The sequence below is a fragment of the Solenopsis invicta genome, chromosome 3 (assembly GCF_016802725.1).
Source record: "Solenopsis invicta isolate M01_SB chromosome 3, UNIL_Sinv_3.0, whole genome shotgun sequence".
Classification (NCBI taxonomy): domain Eukaryota; kingdom Metazoa; phylum Arthropoda; class Insecta; order Hymenoptera; family Formicidae; genus Solenopsis; species Solenopsis invicta.
The window spans coordinates 4,826,832-4,850,046 of record NC_052666.1 but is presented as its reverse complement, the minus strand read 5'-3'; the positions used below and the strand labels follow the sequence as shown (position 1 = coordinate 4,850,046).

Below are 23,215 nucleotides of genomic sequence, written 5' to 3'. Positions count from 1 at the left end.
GAGTGCGTCCGCCGCGTGGCGATTGAACGCACTTTCCTTTTAGTGTTTGGCCGGCTCTCCACCTCAAGCGTGAGACCTTGTCGAGGCACCCAGCTGTCGGCTGCCGCGTGTACGTTGACTGTCCCGCCGTAGAAGCTCGCGGACGACCGGCTTCCCGGGAAGCCGCAAAGCCCTCGCGCACGTGCGCGAGTCGTGTTACGGCCGTGATCACACGACCGTCCGCGTTATCGGTGCGTTGTCGTGTCGCGCGTCTTCGCGAGAATTGGGCATTGTGACCGCGACGACGGCATTGCCGTCACCGGGTATCTCGGATCGCATTGCGTTTGTATTAATTGCGGTCCGTTAGCGAAAGTTCGCCGAGTATGTTCTCGCCGCGCTGTTCCGAGCGCGCGTGATTGGCTGTCTCGTTCCGCGCGGGACCAACCGTCGTGGTTCGCGCCGCTAGCGTAAGCATTGTAGTACTTAAGAAAATTTTCGCGTTCCGCTTATTCGTTTTCGTTAACTCTCTTTATCTTTTCCGTTCTTTGCTTGCGTCGACTGATGATTTCGTTGCGTTTGATTCTACTCTGTCTCCGTCCTATGCTACAATACATGTTATTTCTCTCTGTTATATCGGCCTGATCGTGCTTAATTTCTCGCCTACCCGTCTCCTCCAGTAAGAGAGCCGCTTCGTCCCTGTCTCCGCTACCCCGCCCCTCTACCGGTTAGAGGAGCTAGCTGGCCGCGTGCGAGCGACGATTCCGCTTTCGTGTGATGAGTTATCGCGTGATACGAATTGGCGTTTAGCGTGGAAAAGTGAACCCGGCGACGCGACCGGAGTAATCGCGTCTGGCGCCCAATTTCGCGATTTGGTTGGAATCTAGCTGTCGGTATTCTCGTCGCTCTCGCGCGCGCTTCGTGTAGCGTCTCCGCTACCTTGTTTGATCGCGGACTTCGCCGTTGCTCTCCGGCGTCCGAAAAGTGCGTGACAATATATATATATATATATATATATATATATAATATAATATACTACAATGTATATTCAAATTATGTATATAAAATGTATATACATTCTATATACAGAATATTATTTTCACATAATGGAGAAAAAATACATATACATAGAATGTCGGAAGTTATGTATATATATCGTGTACAAGACACACTATAACTTATTATTCATCTATAATGTCTATTAAGAAATCTGATTCTAAACTTATAACTTATAACTCTGTTTCTTAATATCTAATATTTCTTTATTGTGGCTGTGTTCCGAAATTCACTGCCAGTACTGAATTTCGGAACGCAGCTTATATTTAAGACCTACGACAATCATAAAATAAGAACGTCTAATCTCATAAGAGAAATTATAAATTCAGATCTATGATTTTTACACGGGTGCGACAACGCTTGCCGCGCGGCAACCAGCGCATGGCAACAACGTGGTAGCCAATCCCGCTTTTCTGTAATCGCGCGCGTGTCTACTTTTGTTTCTCTATTCCGCGGTCTCGCGCGCGTGCTTACTTTTGTTTCTCTATCCCGCGATCTCGCGCGCGCTTCGTGCCTCGTGCCTCGTGTCTCGTGTCTCGTGTCTCGTGCCTCGTGTCTCGTGTCTCGTGTCTCGTGTCTCGTGTCTCGTGTGCCGTGTGATGGTGTGGTCGGTGTGCGTCTTGTGCCTCTGCAATTTCCTGATTTTTAACTATTGGTACTTAGTCCCCTGTGGGACTGAAATCCAGGGCCCAAACAAGGAAAGAAGTATCAGTTTGTGCAGCTTGGTCTTCTCAACGACTGTCATCAAATTGAGAAGCCTTCTCAAGTACAGTAAGTACTCATTTGCATGCAAAATTTGTAAAGGTGCGTCTAGATTATCGAACCTCGAGCCATTAGCATTTTGGCGAGCATTTCTTTATCTTTTGCCAAATCACGTAACAAATACTTGCCGAAATGCTCATGACTCGAAGTTTTGTTTGATTCAATAATCTGGATGCACATTGTCATATACAATTTACGCGTACTAAATAAGGCTACGTTTCACGCATGATGCGCATGATGTATTCGTCCTTGTATCGGACATTCTATGAGTACGTATTTTTTCGCCAATAAGAGGCAAATAATATCGTGTATATAGAATGTATATACATTTCATATACAAAATTGAATATACGTTATGGCATATTATGTATATTCATTAATGTATTTTGTATGTATGTGCATCGCATAATATTAAATGTACATACATTTCATATACGTAATTTAAATATACATAATAGTACATAATGTTTACATCCATTAATGTATTTTGTATGTACGTACACGGCATAATATTAAATGTACATACATTTCATATAGATAATTTGAATATACATTATAGTACATAACATGTATATCCTAATTTTTTGTTGAAATGATATGCCATGCGCATTATACATGGAACGTAGCCTAAATGTTCATAGTGTTACACATGTGCTGATGAATACTATTTTTATTTGATACGTCTGTTTGATACGTATCAGATTAATATGTCGTTTATACCATGTTATTTTCTAATGAAAGCTAATTTCTTCAAAATAATAATATATTTCCATTACATGAAAAGTTATATCTAATTTATATTTTTCAAGAGAGTGGCTTAGATAAAGATATTGAGATTGCTTCTACTTCTCGTGCTACTTCTACTTCTACAATAAATGCAACACTGCACCATAAATCGAAGATTTATGAACATAGCATTAGTAAGAGATATTTTATATATTATTACATATGCTAATTTATATATATGTGTACAATATAAAATTACGACTAATATTTACATTTTAGAATTTGAACAAATTCTAAAAGAATTAAATGTCCTCAATTTAAAACTGGATGGTATTTCTGAATGTGTAAACGTATTGATAAATAATACAGCAAATAAAACACAAACATCGACGAGTATATCTTACGAAATTCCTGAAGAAATCCTAGAATCACTTCCAGTCAATGACCAATCTTTAGTTCAATTGGAGAATTGGTTAAGTTGTGAAAAAAATAAAACAATCTTGGTAAGAAAAATTTTTCTATTAAAATATATAAAATGTAATGATATATTAATATTTGTGTATATATATGTGCTATAAAAATTGATCTTTAAAACAGTATTTATATAATATTAAAAATATTTAATAAATTTTAATTAATCTTCCGATGGGCGCAAGTATCTTTTAGGTACTTTATCTACCTTGCTAAAATGATAATTTTCATTTAAAAAAAAAGGAAAAAAGAAACAATTTAAATTACATTTAACTTGTTATTTGCGATTTAGAGATATTATAAATAGAGTAACATTGCAATGTAGTCATAGCCATTGTTAGAAAACCTGCGCATATTCATTATATATGTGTGTTCGACCGAAGGTTAAAATTATAGTAACCTAATAACGATATTAGATAATTTTATTATAATAACAGTAATTTAATAAAGAACTTATTGTAAGCCATTATCTAAAAAAATATATATATTATAATTAACTATTATAAATAATAATTGTATTTTTTCCATTATTGCAGTCTCAAAATTTAAGTCGTATCGGAGGATTTAATGTGAAAGAAATTGTTAGAAGAATAATGTATCGTGCTTTTACTAATGAAGTTGACATGTGTTATTCCTGGGAAGGAGCTAAAAAGAAAAAAATTTTTTTAAATTTAGCTATTGCAACTACTATTTTGTGTAAGTTTTATTATGTTTAATTTCTATATATTATTATGTTATTAAATAGTTTTTATTCTATCATTCTCAAGTTTTCTGATTCTATCATTATACAATATTACTAATATTGAAGAGTTGTAAATTAAGATGTTTTTTAATTTGTGAATATTTTATAGCTGCTGTACGACTTAACAAAAATGCTCAAAACTGTACAGACATAGAAATAATAAATTTTATCAAAGCATGGCTGGTTAGGAGCAAGGATCGCTTTAATAATAATAAAAATAAAGAAATAATTAATGAAGAAATAGAAGCAGTCGATGAAAATTTGGATGTACAAGCTACACAGCCTAATGAATAATTCAAAAAGTGAAATAAGAAAATGTAAGTTTTCTGATTCTAGACAATATTATTATCTGATCATTAGACAATATTATTAATATTGAAGAGTTGTAAATTAAGATGTTTTCTAATTTGTGAATATTTTATAGCTGCCGTACGACTTTACATTTAGAGAACAATATTTAGAAAAGGCTTTCAATGCTTCTTAGGCGACTCTGACCGAAACTCCGGGTATGGTAAAAATGGAGCCCGATGAGCAGTTCGTACAACAGCGGGATGTCAAACCATATTCTATTAGAATGGTATCCAGTAACAATCCTAGCAGCCTCGCGATCGAAGATAATTCTAAGTTAAAGTCTAAACGGAACATTGGCAACAAGCTAAATACCATCCTTCAAGGTTATCAAAGACAACAAAGACATTTGGAAGAGAAATTCAAGCAAGCTTCGGACATGATGGCACGCGACATGACGTTTCAAGTAACCTCAGAGAAGTACAAGATATCGATCAGCACTATTCGCTTCTACATAGTCAGAAAGGGCATTCTGCAGAGGAGAAAACGCGCGGCCGTGGCTCCAGTAATCTCAGTATGAACAGTCAACCGAGTAGCCCCATCAGTCTACTGTATCAGATGATGAATTATCGTTTGTCAGAGAGCCTAAATTCCAGCCTACAGTAGTGCTGTACAAAAAAGCAGTGAGTTTTTTTTTAGATTTCGGTTTTGAACCGGACAAATTTTTTATCGCCACATCATAGAGCTGTTCCAGACCGTCTTGTCGATTTTTATACTTTAGCTCCTTTACCAAGTATTTTATTTTCCTTTTTTTTCTATTTTTAATTTGCGTTTCATTATTCATTCGTACTCGTAGAGGCGCGTTGACACGCTGGTTTATAAGACTTTTATGTTCACATAATTTGGATCTCGAACAGCTCCGCTCATGTATATACAAAGAAGATACCATATATAAAAGTTCGGACACACATTAAGTTAAGAAACTTGCAGACGATCGTGTCTTACACTATGTTCATGTTAGATTTAGTGCCCTTAGAAATACTGCTTGAAACCTAGTTTTTTTTTTAAGTACGAAGATACTGGTTATTATAGAGTGTACTGGAGTACAATTGTATACTTACATGTATTATAATAACGCTATGTAGAGCCAGTGGCAAGTGACGCAGATGATATTCTCGATGTAATTCTCGGTTCGCCTCTTGTATGAGATTCGCGAATAGTGAAAACGGATTTGTTTGCCAGTAGAGTGATTTTTTTATAAAATCAAAAGACGCAAATCATTACGGAACATGATTATTTCTATAATGCATTATATAAATAAATTGGATAGAATGGTAGATGTGAAATGAATAACTTAGTGATACAGAATAGTCGCTTATCGAATAAGAGAGGAAGAAAGCGGGTTTGTTTTTTAATCCTGTCTTTTAACATAAGTTATTTTCTGAGTTTATTATTCTTCTAAAACTAAAAGATGCAAACAAATTTGAAAAAAATTTAGTTATGTTCTTCGGAAAATTTAGAGTTGAAAAAAAGATAGGAACGTCTTTTTTATACTTTCTCTCTAACACGTTAACTTTCTTTGATTTCTTTGATATGTACTACATCTTCTAAGATCCTCGATTTTTTAGGCTGTTTGGAAGGTATTCTATTTTTTCTTTTTTTTTTATTCTTTTAAGCGTATTTTTTTGGATAATAAATTTTCGCAAATTTACTGCAAATTGTAAATCGAGAATAGATTTAATTTGTGAAAAATATTAAGTTTTTTTATATTTTAAACAATTATTAACTATTTCCATATTTTGTGACACGAAATGAATATACAGATATATTGTAAACATACCTATATGTTTTTATGTGCATATGATAATTATAATATTGATGTTAATTATAAAATTCTGAATTTGTTTATTGCAATACGTACGTTTAATTGGATTTAAAGTTATTAGAAGTTCTATTTCCATATTTTGTAACACGAAACGAATGTACAGATATATTGTAAACATACCTATATGTTTTTATGTGCATATGATAATTATAATATTGATGTTAATTATAAAATTCTGAATTTGTTTATTGCAATACATACGTTTAATTTGATTTAAAATTTAGTAGAAATTCTATTTCTATATTGTGTGAAACGAAACGAACGTACAGATATATTGTAAACATATCTATGTTTTACATATTTCAAGTATGTTAAAATAAAATAAATTAATTTCAAATCTACATTCAAAAGTTTTCTAATTTTACCTATGAAGAGAGGGCCTTACCTGCGCGAAACGGACGAGATTTTGTCCGACCTGTCCGCCAATTCTCCCTAGAGTATAGGTAATTTTTGGAAAAATAATTTACTTTTCAAAAAAATGTCTTATGAAGTTGTATTGTTCAAAAAATAATGAGCAATCTTGGTTTGTGCCTTTAGCAAAAATTATCAAAATCATATCAAAGTTAATTTGGTTATTTCAAATAGAACTAAACATTTCTTTCTGAAAATAGTATATTTTGTTAGAAATATTTTTTAAAAATAACTTAATATTTTTTCAAAAATTATCTGATTAGATTAAAATAAATAATCCTGTTTATATTATTCTACGTATTATATAACTTGTATATTCATTTTAATACGTAGACCTAAATTCACATTTACATATTTGTAAATATATATATGTATATATGTATGTATGTATATATATATATATATATATATATATATATATATATATATATACACATATATACATATGATATACGAAAACTCTGATATACCCATACATGGTATAAATCATGTATATTTTATATGCAAGTAGAGGAGAGTCTTATTATTAGATAGGCTCCTAATATGAGATAGTGGGATTACTAAACTAATAATGAATTTTTCACTATATAGATTTTATAGAAATCCCGTTACCTCATATTAAGAGTCTATCTCATAATAGGGGACTCTCCTCTCTGTATATAAAAAAATGTACATTATTTTGGAAAAATTTGCATATTTATTTTATATTCTATGTATGTACATTCCAGTATCAAAGTATATACATGGATGTACGTACAGGGTATGTACATGATACATATATACATAGATGTAGCGAAAATCATATCTTATGTACATACATGTATATATACATACGATTTGCAAAAGTACGTACATGTGGTAACATTTCACATACATTACATGTCCCATGTATGTATATTACATAAAAAAGAATATCCAGTGTATAGGTAATATACAGGGTGTTTCAGACCACCCGTACACCCCTTTTCTCTTCGCAGGATTAGGACCAATCAAAAATATGTTCAGACGAAAGTTGTAGGGTTTCAAAAGATCTATTCAACGATCTTATCAGTTTGACCTTGGATGGCGTCGCCAAGGTCAGATCGAAATCACATTAAGTTTTTTAAATGGAACACCCTATTTTTGATTCCAGAATCTAATAGCTGGTGTCAAGACCTTTCCAAAACACTATAAGAATGTTTATTTTCGTTGACTACTTTCCGAGTTGTGCGGCTTGAAAGTTACACTACCGCCAGCATCAGCATTACTCAAGATGTACCATGTGGTGGTTACTTAGTCGGATTTAATCTTGTGTGTGGGTGTGTGCATACGTGCATGCGTATGTGAATGGGGGAGGAAAAGGGGAGTCAAAGTTTTATGTACTCTGCTTTTGTTTATTAACTGGATTGATTATGTTTGATGATCAATCATGTCCAGATTGACTGTATGCATTTTCCCGTGCTTAGCATTATCCAGAATGAACGACGTGGACGTGACGAGAATTTCATCCCATTGGGGTGCTTGATTCACGTGAGTCCCCTTGCCTCTCACGTTTGGGGTGCTTGATTCACGTGAGTCCCCTTGCCTCTCACGTTTGGGGTGCTTGATTCGCCTCCTCACGTTTGGGGTGCTTGATTCACGTGAGTCCCCTTGCCTCTCACGTTCGGGAATGAATGAGTGTATGTTTTGTTAAGCGACTAAATGTTCAAAGTGAGCACCATTCTCTGCGATGCAAGCATCAACTCTATTTTGAAAATCATTGGTTGCTCGAAGAATTTCCTCGGCACGTAAGGATCGAATTGCTTCACTTATTCTACGAATCATATTATCCCTCGTAATCGGACGTTCATGATAGACCAAGTTTTTTATCCTTCCCCAGAAATAATAATCAAGGACGGTGAGATCTGGTGATCGGGGTGGATAATTGATTGGACCGTATTTGCCTATCCACTTGTCGGGGAACATAGTATTTAATGCCGCACGAGCAACTCTCGATGTATGAGACGGACATGCATCTTGTTGGAACCACATGTTCAGGCGCAATTGCAGAGGAATATTTTCTAGTAAGACAGGAAGATCTGTCATTATCAAGGCGGAATATCTATCACCGTTTAGATTTTCGTCAAAGAAAACAGGACCTATGATTTGACTTCCAATAATTCCACACCAAACATTGACTTTCCAAATGGTTTGATGATCTACTTCTCTCAACCAGTGAGGATTATTTTGTGCCCAATAACGAGAGTTCCAAGTATTAACAGATCCATCACTTTTAAGTGTACATTCGTCAGAAAATAAAATTTTCAAGTGGAAATCAAGTGGTTGCTGTCTTATAAAGTTGCAAAATACAAGTCTCTGTCTAATATCGTTATAATTCAACGCTTGATGAACAGACATTCTGTAAGGGTGAAATTTGTTATTTTTTAGAATGCGCCAAACACTGATTTTACTAACACCAGAATCTTGTTCTCGTCGTCTTAAAGAATCATAAGGGTTCAATTCTGTCGATGCAAGAATTTCCACTGTTCTTTCATCCATAATCGGACGACGAATTTGTGTACCTTTGTTATGTTGAGGCTGAACGACACCTTTAATTTTGATTCGTTTAGCCAAACGTGAAAAAACATTTCGCGAGTGAGGAGTCCGATCAGGATAACGTTCCCGCCACAATCTTTCCGCTGCAATGAATGTACCTCGACACTCACCTAAAATTAGCAGCATATCATATGCTTCTTCATTGGAATAGGACATGGCTAAATAAACCTAGACTAATAAAGAGGGTCGGATTTTTGTTGCGCGATTGATACTGATATGACGGTTATTGAAGACGTAGGTGACAAGTTTGAGAGAGTTATTGTCACTCGTGTTGAGTTGAGTCACAATAGCGTTGTGGTGAATACATCTCTACTACATCCTATGCAAATAACAATATGTATAAAATCACGAGTTAGACATCGTTACGCAGAAAGCCGCGCTCGTTATTGCTCGTGTGCTACCGTTAAAGTAATAATGTAATTACATAATATTATGACATACATATGTATGTGACTATCTACGGTCGCGACAGCTAACTTTCACGATTTTTCATGATCTGTTTTTGTTGGCCCGGCTCGCGTATTTACTTTCTTTGTGTCGGCTGCACGGCTTTCTGCGTAACGCGTGATTTTATATTGTTATTTACATGGTGTTGGCGGTAGTGTAACTTTCAAGCCGCACAACTCGGAAAGTAGTCAACGAAAATAAACTTTCTTGTAGTGTTTTGGAAAGGTCTTGACACCAGCTATTAGATTCTGGAATCAAAAATAGGGTGTTTCATTTAAAAAACTTAATGTGATTTCGATCTGACCTTGGCGACGCCATCCAAGGTCAAACTGATAAGATCATTGAATAGATCTTTTGAAACCCTACAACTTTCGTCTGAACATATTTTTGATTGGTCCTAATCCTGCGAAGAGAAAAGGGGTGTACGGGTGGTCTGAAACACCCTGTATATATATATATATATATATATATATATATATAAATATAAACATATATATAAATATAAACATATATATATATACGTACATATATACATATAAATACATACTGATAAAGATTTAAAAACATTAAGAAGTTAGAAGTTATAGATTTAAATATACAAATATAAAACACATATAAACACATATACATAAATATAGACATAAAAAGAAATACATCAGTTTGATCAATATATTAATAAGCTTTTTTTTAATTATACAAATAATAAAGGATACTAAACTGATGCCACTGGCGATTGTTGGTTATATTGAATTTGTGATGACTGTGTAGAAAATAAATACTCTTTCTATCCTGTATACTGAGAAGTTTAAAGTTGCACACTTTCTCATTTTCTAATACCAAAAAAATAAATAAGGTAAGTTATTTTTGTTTTGCATAATCTTTAAATGAAGTCCATTTTTGCATTAAAATAATGATATTAAAATAATGAAAAAATAAAATACCGTATCGCCATACATTATATCTATCGTCTGAGTTAGTTCTGTTGATAGAAATGACGAGTTTGTATTTGAAGAGGGTGCTATTAGCAGTTTTGTTACAGTCAATGTGTGATTGAGATGCAGCAGTTGGATAAATCCAGTCATTGATCTATGTAATTTAAGTGAAATAAATATAAATATTTATTACACTGAAAAAAACTATAACAATTTAAATAAAATTCAGATTACTAAAATATTGAAATTATAATTTTCGGATCAAAACCATGGAATTTTACCTTTAATCATTTAATTTTTTATGCTATCAAAAATATGTAATAAACTTAATTCTAATTTAGCAAAACAGCATGAAATGTTATTTGAATTACCAAAATAAAGAAGTAATATAATTTTTCAATTTTAGTAAAAACATTAAACAATACTTTTGATAATTAATTCGTATACCTCATTCTTACTGTTATCTTCAAATTCAGTCGTCGACATATTTAATGTACGTATATTATAACAAAAACGCAACATGATATAAAAAAACAACTGATATTTAAAAACAACTGATATTTATATAGTCAAATCTTGAATATAAAGTCTTTTAAATATGATCTTCATTAACAAAAAAACAAAAACAATACATTAACAAATAAGAAAATTACATTCGTATCTGGAAATTATTTTAAGATGATGTTAATGTAAGTATTAATTATGAGTACTTATCAATAATTACAAAATTATATTTTCTAAAACTTATTTTCGGAAAATTATTTTATTATTTCAAACAATCATTTTGTCATATAAAATTATTTTCAAATTTTACTAAAACAATAAACTGAGATAGAAGAGACAGAAAAGATACAAAGTCAGAAAAGTGTATATTAGTGTCAGACTATTTTACATTTTTTCCCATATAATTTATCAATTAATTTGACAGCAAAGATATTGATTAATCACGAATAGATAAGACACATTAACCAAAAAATAATAGATTAGATAAATAGATAGAGGGAGGAAGGGTAAGACAGAGGAAGAGGGGGTAGAGGGGGGGGGGCAGAGAGCCAGATAGGCAAAGAGGCAAAGAGGCAGAGAGACAGAAATAAATAAATAATATAATGATAAAGATTTTAAACCGATTACTTACGTTTTCTTCTTCTTCTTTAGCACTTTTTCTTCTTCCAAACATTTCTTTTTAACAGCACTTTTATAACGATAACGTCTACGACCACGTTCCATGCGCGTATGTATATGCACGTTTTGCGTTTGGCTGATACAGATTTCTGGCTGCGGCGTGCGGCGCCAGCGTTCATTTATTTTCAACTGCGTGTTTCGACCCGTTCTTGCAAGCAACGGATATTGTTTTCCCCTTCTTCTCGATTCTCCCCTTCTTCGATCGTTCCTTAATAACGAGTTACCAAAGTTGAAATATTTAGATAATTTTGACTTTTACTATGGTAATACTGTTTTCTATCACATAGATAAAATAATTTTTATGAAACCCTATATTCTAAAGTAGGAAAAGTTGATTTTTACTATGGTATCCAGTAAAATTTTACTTGATATATATTTTTTACTTTCTTTGCAACACTAATTTTTATTCAGCACGTTTTTTACTTTGTAAAATAAAAAGTTTTACTATGAGAAAGTATAAAAATTGCGTTGCTTTATTGTTTTAAAAAAAATAGCTATAGCATTTAAATTTATAATTCCTTGATGGTCCACAGCTATTGTCACGTTATAGTAATATGTAATATAAAATTTTCTCCGTGTAAGAATATAAAATCTTAAAAAAAAAATTTGCATATTGCGCACTTGCTAAAATTTGTTTTCTAGAGTGTAGTTAACTATTGTTGAACGTAAAAACTGAATTTTAGTTATTCGACATTGGGAACCTATTACAGAAGATGGAAAATAAGCTACAATTATTCAATAGTAGTTAGTTAATGTATAAGACTAAAAGCAAAATACAGATTTTCGATAATAGAGATATATTGTACAAAACTACAAGTCATATTTTCAAAGATGCATAATATTTCATTACCATATCCATCTATTTGTGTACATTTTCGACGTCAACAAGGATACTTCTAAACTCTCTAAAGTAGAATACTTTTATACTATTAGGGTGCTTGAATGTTATCTGGGAACTCTTAAGTGGGTGCGTATGTTTTTTGTAATATAAATGGTCGTGAGGAGGTCAATTTGACCCAAACTTTAATTTATTTATATTTTATATTTAAACAAAGTTTTTAATTTTTATTTATAAGTAATTATAAACTGATACATTTGTTTAAAATAAAATATGATAATTTGTAAGCATTAGAAATTAAAAAATATCTATATTTTTAAAAATACTTTTTTACAGCATTTTGACTAATAAATTCATAGCTTTCAAGTTAATCAATAAATATAAGCATTTAAAATAATCAAATAAATTTCAATTATTATTACAAGTTAAACTAAAACATTACTATACACAAAATACATGAATATGACTTAAATGATGTAATTGTTTAAAGCCAATAATAATTTAGAAACGTAATAAAAGTATAAATAATTTAAAACATATATAATGTATAATATTTATATAATGTTTGTATCTGTGGAGGCTTATACACGCCACAAAACGCGGGCGCCTACTAAACGGTGCCACACACCAAGGATGCCTGCCGAATGGCAGCCCGCTAGATACCACCGGGCACCTGCCAGACGGCAGCCCGATGCTCCGATAGTCATCGCGCGCGAACAAGCGCACCTCCGGAGCACGTGATCCGGTACGCCGCACTGCGCGTGATACAGATTCCGAAGAAAGAAAACAGGTGGCCAAAACAATGAGATGTTACTCGTGCTTAAAATTCAGCAAAGCAAGGATATAAGATACGCAGTAACGAACAGAAAGCACTTTTCTCAGCGCTCACGAGGCGATAAATACACTCGTGGTGAAAGCGCATTTTCGGATTTCTCTCTCCCATGAGAAGAGAACGCCCACACACATCTGCCACCGACGCCGTTAATCCAGAACCGCCGTTGTGAAAATTGATAACATTGACGCTGTTGCCTCCTTCTTTCATTCGACCACCGAGTCTTCCTGGCAGCCGAGAACCGACGTATCTGGCATTACACGTTTCCAAAGTTCAGATACCGCGATCGTATTCTTCACCGTTGTGCCCGGATAAGCGACGCCTGGACGACGTGGCCACGCAAAGCGAGCGGCCACCAAGGGTTCATCGAGGCATACAGGCTAAGGCGGATTCAAGAGACAATGAGTGGGGGAACCATCTGGACGAAACATAGGCATCGTAGCAACGTATACAGAGAAGACCGGCAGATCTGAACAGAACCTGCACAGTAGCCAACACCGCCACACGAGCTGCAGACATCGACAGCAACAAAGATTGCCTAGCCGCTAGTACTGTCAGCTACTTGCAATTTTTCGGCCGGATTTCTTGACGCACGTCTATTGCTCCTCTCGCGCCTTAGCAACGCGCTACCGGACATTCGTAGCTAAGGAGCGCGTCACTTCGTCTCAGGACCGTGCGTAATACAAAAATTTGAAAGACATAAGTCATGAGACATAATCTAATGTCTAATAATACTGCAAAAGTTACTAGAATTTTTTCTTGATTTTAATAATTGCATTTAAGTAATATTTTATTACTATGTAATAATAATTGTTATAACATTATTACGTATATTTATTACTTATGTGTATTGTACAATTAAAAATTTGTATAATTTATTTATTATTCAAAGCTTTTAATGCATTTTTTTAATTACATTAATTTATTTAAAAATATTATATGTATATAAAACTAATTATAATATATAGTTATACTAAACTAAATAATAGGTTTTCGTATGACTCAAGAGATATTATTATTGAAACATTTAAAAAAAATGGTTTTTCTAGTAAGCTTATTTTAGCAACAAAGAATAAGGAAATAATTTGCGTAGAAAAAATAAATATTTACAGAAATTAAAGCAAAGAGGAAAGAAAAGAATATTTACAAAATTAATAAATTGATTAATTCAATTTTCTAAACTGTTCATGTTAATTCAATTTTCTAAACTGTTCATGTGAATTTATGAGAGATAAAATATTTAATATTAAAAAAGAAGACATTCGCATCAGCGAAGATAATGAAATATTATTTAAGTAAGAACGCTTATCTATTTTTGTATATTTAAATTTGAAAGGGACATTCGAAATATGTGGATCTAAACATTGAAAAATTCAAAGACAGAAATTAACTAATTTTGGTTAATTTTATGTATCTTAAATTGTTAAAAAGATTTTACTTTTGGTCGTGCTTTAAGAAACAAATTATTTTGCAAATTGCATAATACTTTCAAAAATTATACATTTTTTTATAAATTATTTCTTAGTCGTCTTTAATCATTAGCAAATTTTCAAAGCAAGTTAAATTTTTTCTTACTTAAAAATAACTAAAACGCATATTAAATTGAATTCTTAAAGATTTAATTAAATGGAAGTATTGAGTTGTTTTTCCACATAATGTTTCTTGGTGAATAATACTATTCATAACTTTAAATCGTAGGAACTTTGAATCTTGGACCTGTACATCTCGCGGTCTTTAACGTTCGCTGCGCGATGTTTGTTTTGATGCTCTTTTGTTTCTAACAGTCGATTGTTAAGAAAAACTGCCACTCGTTAGTTTCTAGTGAGATCAGAGAGATCATTTTCGTGCGTATCAAAATGAGTGTTTCATGTGCATTTACTTCCTTTTAATTATTTATTATATTAAACATTATGAAACGTGAAGGATGGCTGGTGAACAAAGGTATGAACAATAATATAATAAAATATAAGATAATAGCTTCTTTGCATGTATTAATAATAAAACGGTTTGTCTTTTGTGCGATTATATACCTTGTGTTGTAAAAAAATTTGTAATTGATAAACATTATAAAAGTAAACATTTCAAGGACTATTCAGAATATATGGATCCAGATAAGTCTCATATAATAGAAGCGTTAAAATTAGTTATAAAGAAAGTCGTAATGAAAATTTTAATTCAGATAATGATACTTTGTCGTCTAAAAAAGCATCATATGCCATTTCACATCTTATTGCTAAACATTCTAAGCCATTTACTAAAGATGAATTTGTAAAAGAATGTCTTACTGAAGCGGTTAAATCTTTCGGGAATTCATTAACTTTTTCAGAAGCTATTAATATTCCATTGAGTAAAAATACGGTAGTATCAAGAATTAATCATATCGCGTTTTCTATAGAAGAATTATTAAAATATTTGTTGGAAACGTGCTCATATTTTTCTTTATGTTTCGATAAAAATACCGATAATTGACACATGAGTGACACTCAATTGAGCATTTTTGCTCGAATCGTACAAAACGATTTTTCATGTGTCGAGGAGCTTTTAGATTTTGTGCCCTTGCATGATACAACAACCGGTTTAGATATTTTTTAAGCCGTTGAACAAGTTCTGAAAAAGTTTAACACCGATTTTTCCAAATGTTTGGCTATCGTTACCGATGGCGCAAGAGCAATGACAGGTTCGAAAATAGAATTCTTTGGCCAAATAAAACAGCAAAATTTAAATTTCCCCCTTATTCATTGTATTATTCACAGAGGCATTATGTGGAAAAGCAATTAAACTGTGCTCCACAATGCAAATTGTTACAAAAGTTATAAATATATAATTAAAGACGGTAATAAATCTTTGAATCATAGAAAATTTAAATATTTTCTTGAAGAACATAATGCAATTTATAAAGATATAGCTTTATATTGCGAAGTTCGATGGCTAAGTGCCGGACAATATTTACAAAAATTCTTTACGGTACGAAAAGAAATTTATCTTTTTTTGCAAAAAATATCTGTAGGAAACGATTTTAAATTTTTTTTTAAAGATATTAACTTCTTTACTGAACTTGCTTTTATTACCGATTTAACTTTTCATTTAAATATTTTAAATTTGAACCTGCAAAAGACCAACCAAACAATTTCTCAATTAATTAGTCATATTGATTCTTTTTGTAGAAAATTAATATTATTAAAAAATCATTTGGAAAACAATATTCTAGAGTTTTATCCATTATGCAAAATTCTCCTAACAGAACATGGCAGCAAATGTGATTTTAAAAAACATCTTTATTTAATAGAATTTTTAATAACTCACAATCAGTTTGATACGCATTTTAGTGATTTTGAATCACTTAGAAAAGATATAATTTTTTTTTAGAATCCTTTAACAGTTAAAATTGAGGAACAAAATTTAGAATTTCAAGAAGAACTATTTGCAAACTAATTTGTCTCTTAAAGCGCGACCAGAAAAAGGAATAGAATTTTTTTAAATTTTAAATAGATCAAATTATCCTAAACTTGTAAATTTTATCTTCGAATTTTTTCAATGTTTGGATCCACATATTTATGCGAGTCCTCTTTTTCAAAATTAGAATATATTAAAAAACGGACAAGCGTTCTTGCTTAAACAATGTTTCATTACCTTCGCTGATGCAAACCTCGACTTCTAATATTTCCGTTGATGTTTCATATCTTGTAAATTCATATAAACAATTTAGAAAGTCGAATTAATTAATTTTTTATTTTTGCAAATATTCTTTGTTTAATCAATATTTGAATTTTTACTTTCTTTACGCGAATTATTTTCCCATTCCTTATTAATGGAATAAGCCTACTGGGGAAACCACTTAAAAAAAAAGCATCATTAATAGTACCTCATGGGTGATGGGGAAACCTATTATTTAGTATAATTGTATAATTATAATTTTATATACATATAATGATTTGAAATATACCAATATAATTAAAAAGGTTTAAAAGTTTTAAAATTTTAATAATAAATAAATTAAACAAATTTTTAATTTTATAGTACACGCACGTAATAAGATACATAATAATAGAATAATGATAATTATTTAATTATTATATAGTAATAAAATATTACTTAAATAAAATTATTAAAATATAGTAATAAAATATTACTTAAATAAAATTATTAAAATATCAAGAAAAAATTTCAATAACTTTTGCAGTATTATTAGACATTAAACAATTAGACTGTCTTATGACTTATTTTTTAATTTTTGTATTACGCGTGGTTCTGAGATGAAATGACGCGCTCTTTAGTTACGAATGTCTAGCGGCGCGTTGCTAAGGCGCGAATGGCGGGAGGGGAGCAATAGGCGTGCGTCAAGAAATCCGACCGAAAGTTACAAGTAGCTGACAGCACTGGGCCCAGCGCACCCGCAGGGTCTAACGAAGGTTTCTTCCACTCACGGGTTACAACGTAACGCGCCTGCTCTTTCCAGCCGATACCGCAACCGGGAACAGAGAAGCCATCAAGAGGGTAAATTAGGCGACAATTTTCCGAAAAATGGCTGCGATAATGTTGGTACCAACCATGGAGGTAAGAATATCTGGAGGGAGCATAAAGACAAATCATGCTTCCTAAGACATAAGGGGGATTCAGTCACAGCCATCTTGCTTAGGAACACATTTTCATTTTTTTTCGGTTTTATTTCCGATTATTTCTTGTTTTATATTTGAATGCATTACCGTTATTAAGCAACTAGCAACGCTTTTCTAGTAATAACCAATTAATGAGTGTTCCTATCTAAGATGGCGACTAATGATTCCCCTTCCGTATTTGGAATCATGCCCTTTGCCTATGATTCTTTTTACATGCTCCCTCCAGGGGGTCGATCATGAAACTTTTTCCCTAAGGCGGAAACGTGAAAAGTGAAAAATTTCTCCATTAACTTCAATGGTAAAGATTTTCACTTTTCACGTTTCCGCTCTAGGGAAAAAGTTTCATGATCGACCCCCAGATATTCTTACCTCCATGGTACCAACCAAAATCTTTAAATGGCGTGATTTTAATTTCTATAGATTTGTAGCACTGTTCAAGTAGTAAGTCCATCAATTTGCATAATCTTTTTGACATATATGTGCGCGTGTTTAAAATAAGTGTTGTATAACCACAATAGAGTAAAATGTAAATATCAAATATAAAAATGTAGTGTTTTATTAAAATAAAACTTAATAACAATGACAATAAGTAAAAACATAAAATAAAAAACAACAAATATTATGTGTATATATTATGCGTGTGTACCTATATATATATATATATGTGTGTGTGTGTGTGTGTGTGTGTGTGTGTGTGTGTTGTGTGTGTGTGTGTGTGTGTGTGTGTGTGTGTGTGTGTGTGTGTGTGTTGTGTGTGTGTGTGTGTGGGTAAATAATTACATTAAATGTAATTAAATAATTTTAATTTTTCAGTGTTTTGGCGAATCTTAGCAAACATGCATTATGTGGTTTAATAACGATTCTTCGCACTGGAATTAATTTACTGAAATCACTGGAATCATCATTGCATGTACTCAGATAACAAAATGCCTGCATAGGGAGTGCAATTGCGCGCACGTGTGCGTAATAATCGTCACAGTGTGCCTGCACAGCACTATGCAGATATGTCCTCATTTGAGGCTCACATCGCCCGCACATGTGAATGCTGCATGCATGCGGGCAACATGAATCTAATATGAGTGATATTTATATCGCCTAAACACGTGAATGCCGCACGCGTGCAAGCGATATGAACCTTATTTTATTGTTAAATTATAAAATAATAAATAAAAATATTGAAATTATATACAGGGTTAAGAAATGTACACTAATTATATACAGGGTGTTTCAGACCACCCGTACACCCCTTTTCTCTTCGCAGGATTAGGACCAATAAAAAATATGTTTAGACGAAAGTTGTAGGGTTTCAAAAGATCTATTCAATAATCTTATCAGTTTGACCTTGGATGGCGTCGCCAAGGTCAGATCGAAATCACATTAAGTTTTTTAAATGGAACACCCTATTTTTGATTCCAGAATCTAATAGCTGGTGTCAAGACCTTTCCAAAACACTATAAGAATGTTTATTTTCGTTGATTACTTTCCGAGTTGTGCGGCTTGAAAGTTACACTACCGCCAGCATCAGCATTACTCAAGATGTACCATGTGGTTACTTAGTCGGATTTAATCTTGTGTGTGGGTGTGTGCATACGTGCATGCGTATGTGTATGGGGGAGGAAAAGGGGAGTCAAAGTTTTATGTACTCTGCTTTGGTTTATTAACTGGATTGATTATGTTTGATGATCAATCATGTCCAGATTGACTGTATGCATTTTCCCGTGCTTAGCATTATCCAGAATGAACGACGTGGACGTGACGAGAATTTCATCCCATTGGGGTGCTTGATTCACGTGAGTCCCCTTGCCTCTCACGTTTGTGGTGCTTGATTCACGTGAGTCCCCTTGCCTCTCACGTTTGGGGTGCTTGATTCACGTGAGTCCCCTTGCCTCTCACGTTTGGGGTGCTTGATTCACGTGAGTCCCCTTGCCTCTCACGTTTGGGGTGCTTGATTCACGTGAGTCCCCTTGCCTCTCACGTTTGGGGTGCTTGATTCACGTGAGTCCCCTTGCCTCTCACGTTTGGGGTGCTTGATTCACGTGAGTCCCCTTGCCTCTCACGTTTGGGGTGCTTGATTCACGTGAGTCCCCTTGCCTCTCACGTTTGGGGTGCTTGATTCATGTGAGTCCTCTTGCCTCTCACATTCGGGAATGAATGAGTGTATGTTTTGTTAAGCGACTAAATGTTCAAAGTGAGCACCATTCTCTGCGATGCAAGCATCAACTCTATTTTGAAAATCATTGGTTGCTCGAAGAATTTCCTCGGCACGTAAGGATCGAATTGCTTCACTTATTCTACGAATCATATTATCCCTCGTAGTCGGACGTTCATGATAGACCAAGTTTTTTATCCTTCCCCAGAAATAATAATCAAGGACGGTGAGATCTGGTGATCGGGGTGGATAATTGATTGGACCGTATTTGCCTATCCACTTGTCGGGGAACATAGTATTTAATGCCGCACGAGCAACTCTCGATGTATGAGACGGACATGCATCTTGTTGGAACCACATGTTCAGGCGCAATTGCAGAGGAATATTTTCTAGTAAGACAGGAAGATCTGTCATTATCAAGGCGGAATATCTATCACCGTTTAGATTTTCGTCAAAGAAAACAGGACCTATAATTTGACTTCCAATAATTCCACACCAAACATTGATTTTCCAAATGGTTTGATGATCTACTTCTCTCAACCAGTGAGGATTATTTTGTGCCCAATAACGAGAGTTCCAAGTATTAACAGATCCATCACTTTTAAGTGTACATTCGTCAGAAAATAAAATTTTCAAGTGGAAATCAAGTGGTTGCTGTCTTATAAAGTTGCAAAATATAAGTCTCTGTCTAATATCGTTATAATTCAACGCTTGATGAACAGACATTCTGTAAGGGTGAAATTTGTTATTTTTTAGAATGCGCCAAACACTGATTTTACTAACACCAGAATCTTGTTCTCGTCGTCTTAAAGAATCATAAGGGTTCAATTCTGTTGATGCAAGAATTTCCACTGTTCTTTCATCCATAATCGGACGACGAATTTGTGTACCTTTGTTATGTTGAGGCTGAACGACACCTTTAATTTTGATTCGTTTAGCCAAACGTGAAAAAACATTTCGCGAGTGAGGAGTCCGATCAGGATAACGTTCCCGCCACAATCTTTCCGCTGCAATGAATGTACCTCGACACTCACCTAAAATTAGCAGCATATCATATGCTTCTTCATTGGAATAGGACATGGCTAAATAAACCTAGACTAATAAAGAGGGTCGGATTTTTGTTGCGCGATTGATACTGATATGACGGTTATTGAAGACGTAGGTGACAAGTTTGAGAGAGTTATTGTCACTCGTGTTGAGTTGAGTCACAATAGCGTTGTGGTGAATACATCTCTACTACATCCTATGCAAATAACAATATGTATAAAATCACGAGTTAGACATCGTTACGCAGAAAGCCGCACTCGTTATTGCTCGTGTGCTACCGTTAAAGTAATAATGTAATTACATAATATTATGACATACATATGTATGTGACTATCTACGGTCGCGACAGCTAACTTTCACGATTTTTCATGATCTGTTTTTGTTGGCCCGGCTCGCGTATTTACTTTCTTTGTGTCGGCTGCACGGCTTTCTGCGTAACGCGTGATTTTATATTGTTATTTACATGGTGTTGGCGGTAGTGTAACTTTCAAGCCGCACAACTCGGAAAGTAGTCAACGAAAATAAACTTTCTTGTAGTGTTTTGGAAAGGTCTTGACACCAGCTATTAGATTCTGGAATCAAAAATAGGGTGTTTCATTTAAAAAACTTAATGTGATTTCGATCTGACCTTGGCGACGCCATCCAAGGTCAAACTGATAAGATCATTGAATAGATCTTTTGAAACCCTACAACTTTCGTCTGAACATATTTTTGATTGGTCCTAATCCTGCGAAGAGAAAAGGGGTGTACGGGTGGTCTGAAACACCCTGTATATATATATATATATATATATATATATATATATATATATTTTTTTTATTATTATTATTAATGTAATATAACAAATTATTCGCCATTAGCGCTACCTTTTGAGAATTAAAAAAAATATATTTCTTTCACTTCAAGTTTATTGCAATTTCATATTTAATAGTAATCTAAATTGCTGAATCCAAATTTGAAATAAAAATTTCAAAATTCACAACAGTTAACTTAATAATACAACGTTACAGCGTAACATTTTTTTTTGTTATAAATTTATAAAATACTACAAACGCCAAATATTGGTCTTTATCTTCTTCATAAAAATAGTAATTAAAAATAGTAATTAAATAGTAATTCAATAATCTGTTCCGTTTGAAGAATTGTCGGTACTATTTTCTTTGTTTTTATCATCTTCGTCATCGTCATCCTTGTCACCGTTTACGTTTCTTCTGTATCTTTGTTTTATGGCACGCAGTACTTGTAAAAATTCTCTTTTATACTCCTCTTTATCAGCTGGTCCTGGAAAATGAGAACATTTTCTAGCTGCATCTAACAAAGAATATAAATGTTTTTATTATAATAATTACAAACGTTAATTAATCAGTATGTAAAAATATTAATCCAGGATGTTTTCTACATGTGATGTGGTAAACGCAAATGAGATACAACTCGGAAAATTAAATTGCTATAATTGCAGCTAGAAATGTGATAAACGTTTTGCGATAACTATGGTATGCGATAATAAATGTTAAATTTAAATCTTAAACAATCGCTAAAATGAGTATTATAAACATCGAAATTGCTATTATATAGTAGTTTAATATATAATAGTAGTTTCGATGTTTTTTCTGTTAAAAAGAGGTCAATTTTCTACACTACATATATCGAAATAATAAAAAAAATTTAAAAAGCTATGTTTCCGACTTGTGTTTTCTTTTCGCTTATCTCGTTATAGATGTTATATTTAAACCGAATATCCACGGTTATTTGAGGAGTGGGAGTAAATCTTAAGCAGCAAAGGATTCATGATCGTGCGTTCTCTCTTGCTTGCGCATGCGAGAGAGAGAACGCACGACCACAAATCTCTTTTCTATGAGATTTACCACCACTACTCGAATGCTCAGTTTAAATATGTCTATGATCTCATTATATTATATATAAGTTCTTATGATATATTAAGTTCATCATTCTCGTGTTTTGGAATTTTTCGTGGTATTCACCTCTGTGTCAAGTGAATTTATTTACAATTTCATTGATTATAATTTGTTTAATCGCGGTGTAAATAAAATTTCTTAACTTCACACCACCTAATCCCACGATATGATGATACTGAAACAGAAGTATATACTTTATAGTATTATATTTCAATACTACAACCGGGTAACATTTCAATGAAATAGTAACTGACAAGACATTTGCATGCCAAAGTTAAATGAGTGACTTAAAATATAATAATATACAATACAGAACCAAAAAAGTGTATATCACTTTGATATTTTCATTGTGATAGAAATAGTAA

At 33.1% G+C, this 23,215-nt stretch overlaps 1 protein-coding gene across 3 annotated transcripts in view; it reads left to right on the top strand.

Annotated features, from left to right (window-relative positions):
* The first annotated feature begins 1,545 nt into the window (after nucleotides 1-1,545).
* The window catches only part of LOC113005769, a 420,425-nt gene continuing 398,755 nt past the window's right edge, over nucleotides 1,546-23,215 (top strand). The window contains exons 1-6 of one of the 3 annotated variants that reach the window (XR_005574241.1): nucleotides 1,546-1,803; nucleotides 2,604-2,714; nucleotides 2,800-3,023; nucleotides 3,528-3,687; nucleotides 3,843-4,050; nucleotides 4,218-4,704. Coding sequence is in view for 1 of the 3 variants with exons in the window: in XM_039446424.1 (XP_039302358.1) it covers nucleotides 1,632-1,803; nucleotides 2,604-2,714; nucleotides 2,800-3,023; nucleotides 3,528-3,687; nucleotides 3,843-4,027 (852 nt within the window). In the remaining 2 variants the exon portion in view is untranslated. Of the gene's footprint in view, nucleotides 1,804-2,603; nucleotides 2,715-2,799; nucleotides 3,024-3,527; nucleotides 3,688-3,842; nucleotides 4,051-4,157; nucleotides 6,248-23,215 lie in introns of those variants that run through there. The other 2 variants (XR_005574240.1, XM_039446424.1) reach the window with 2 other exon arrangements.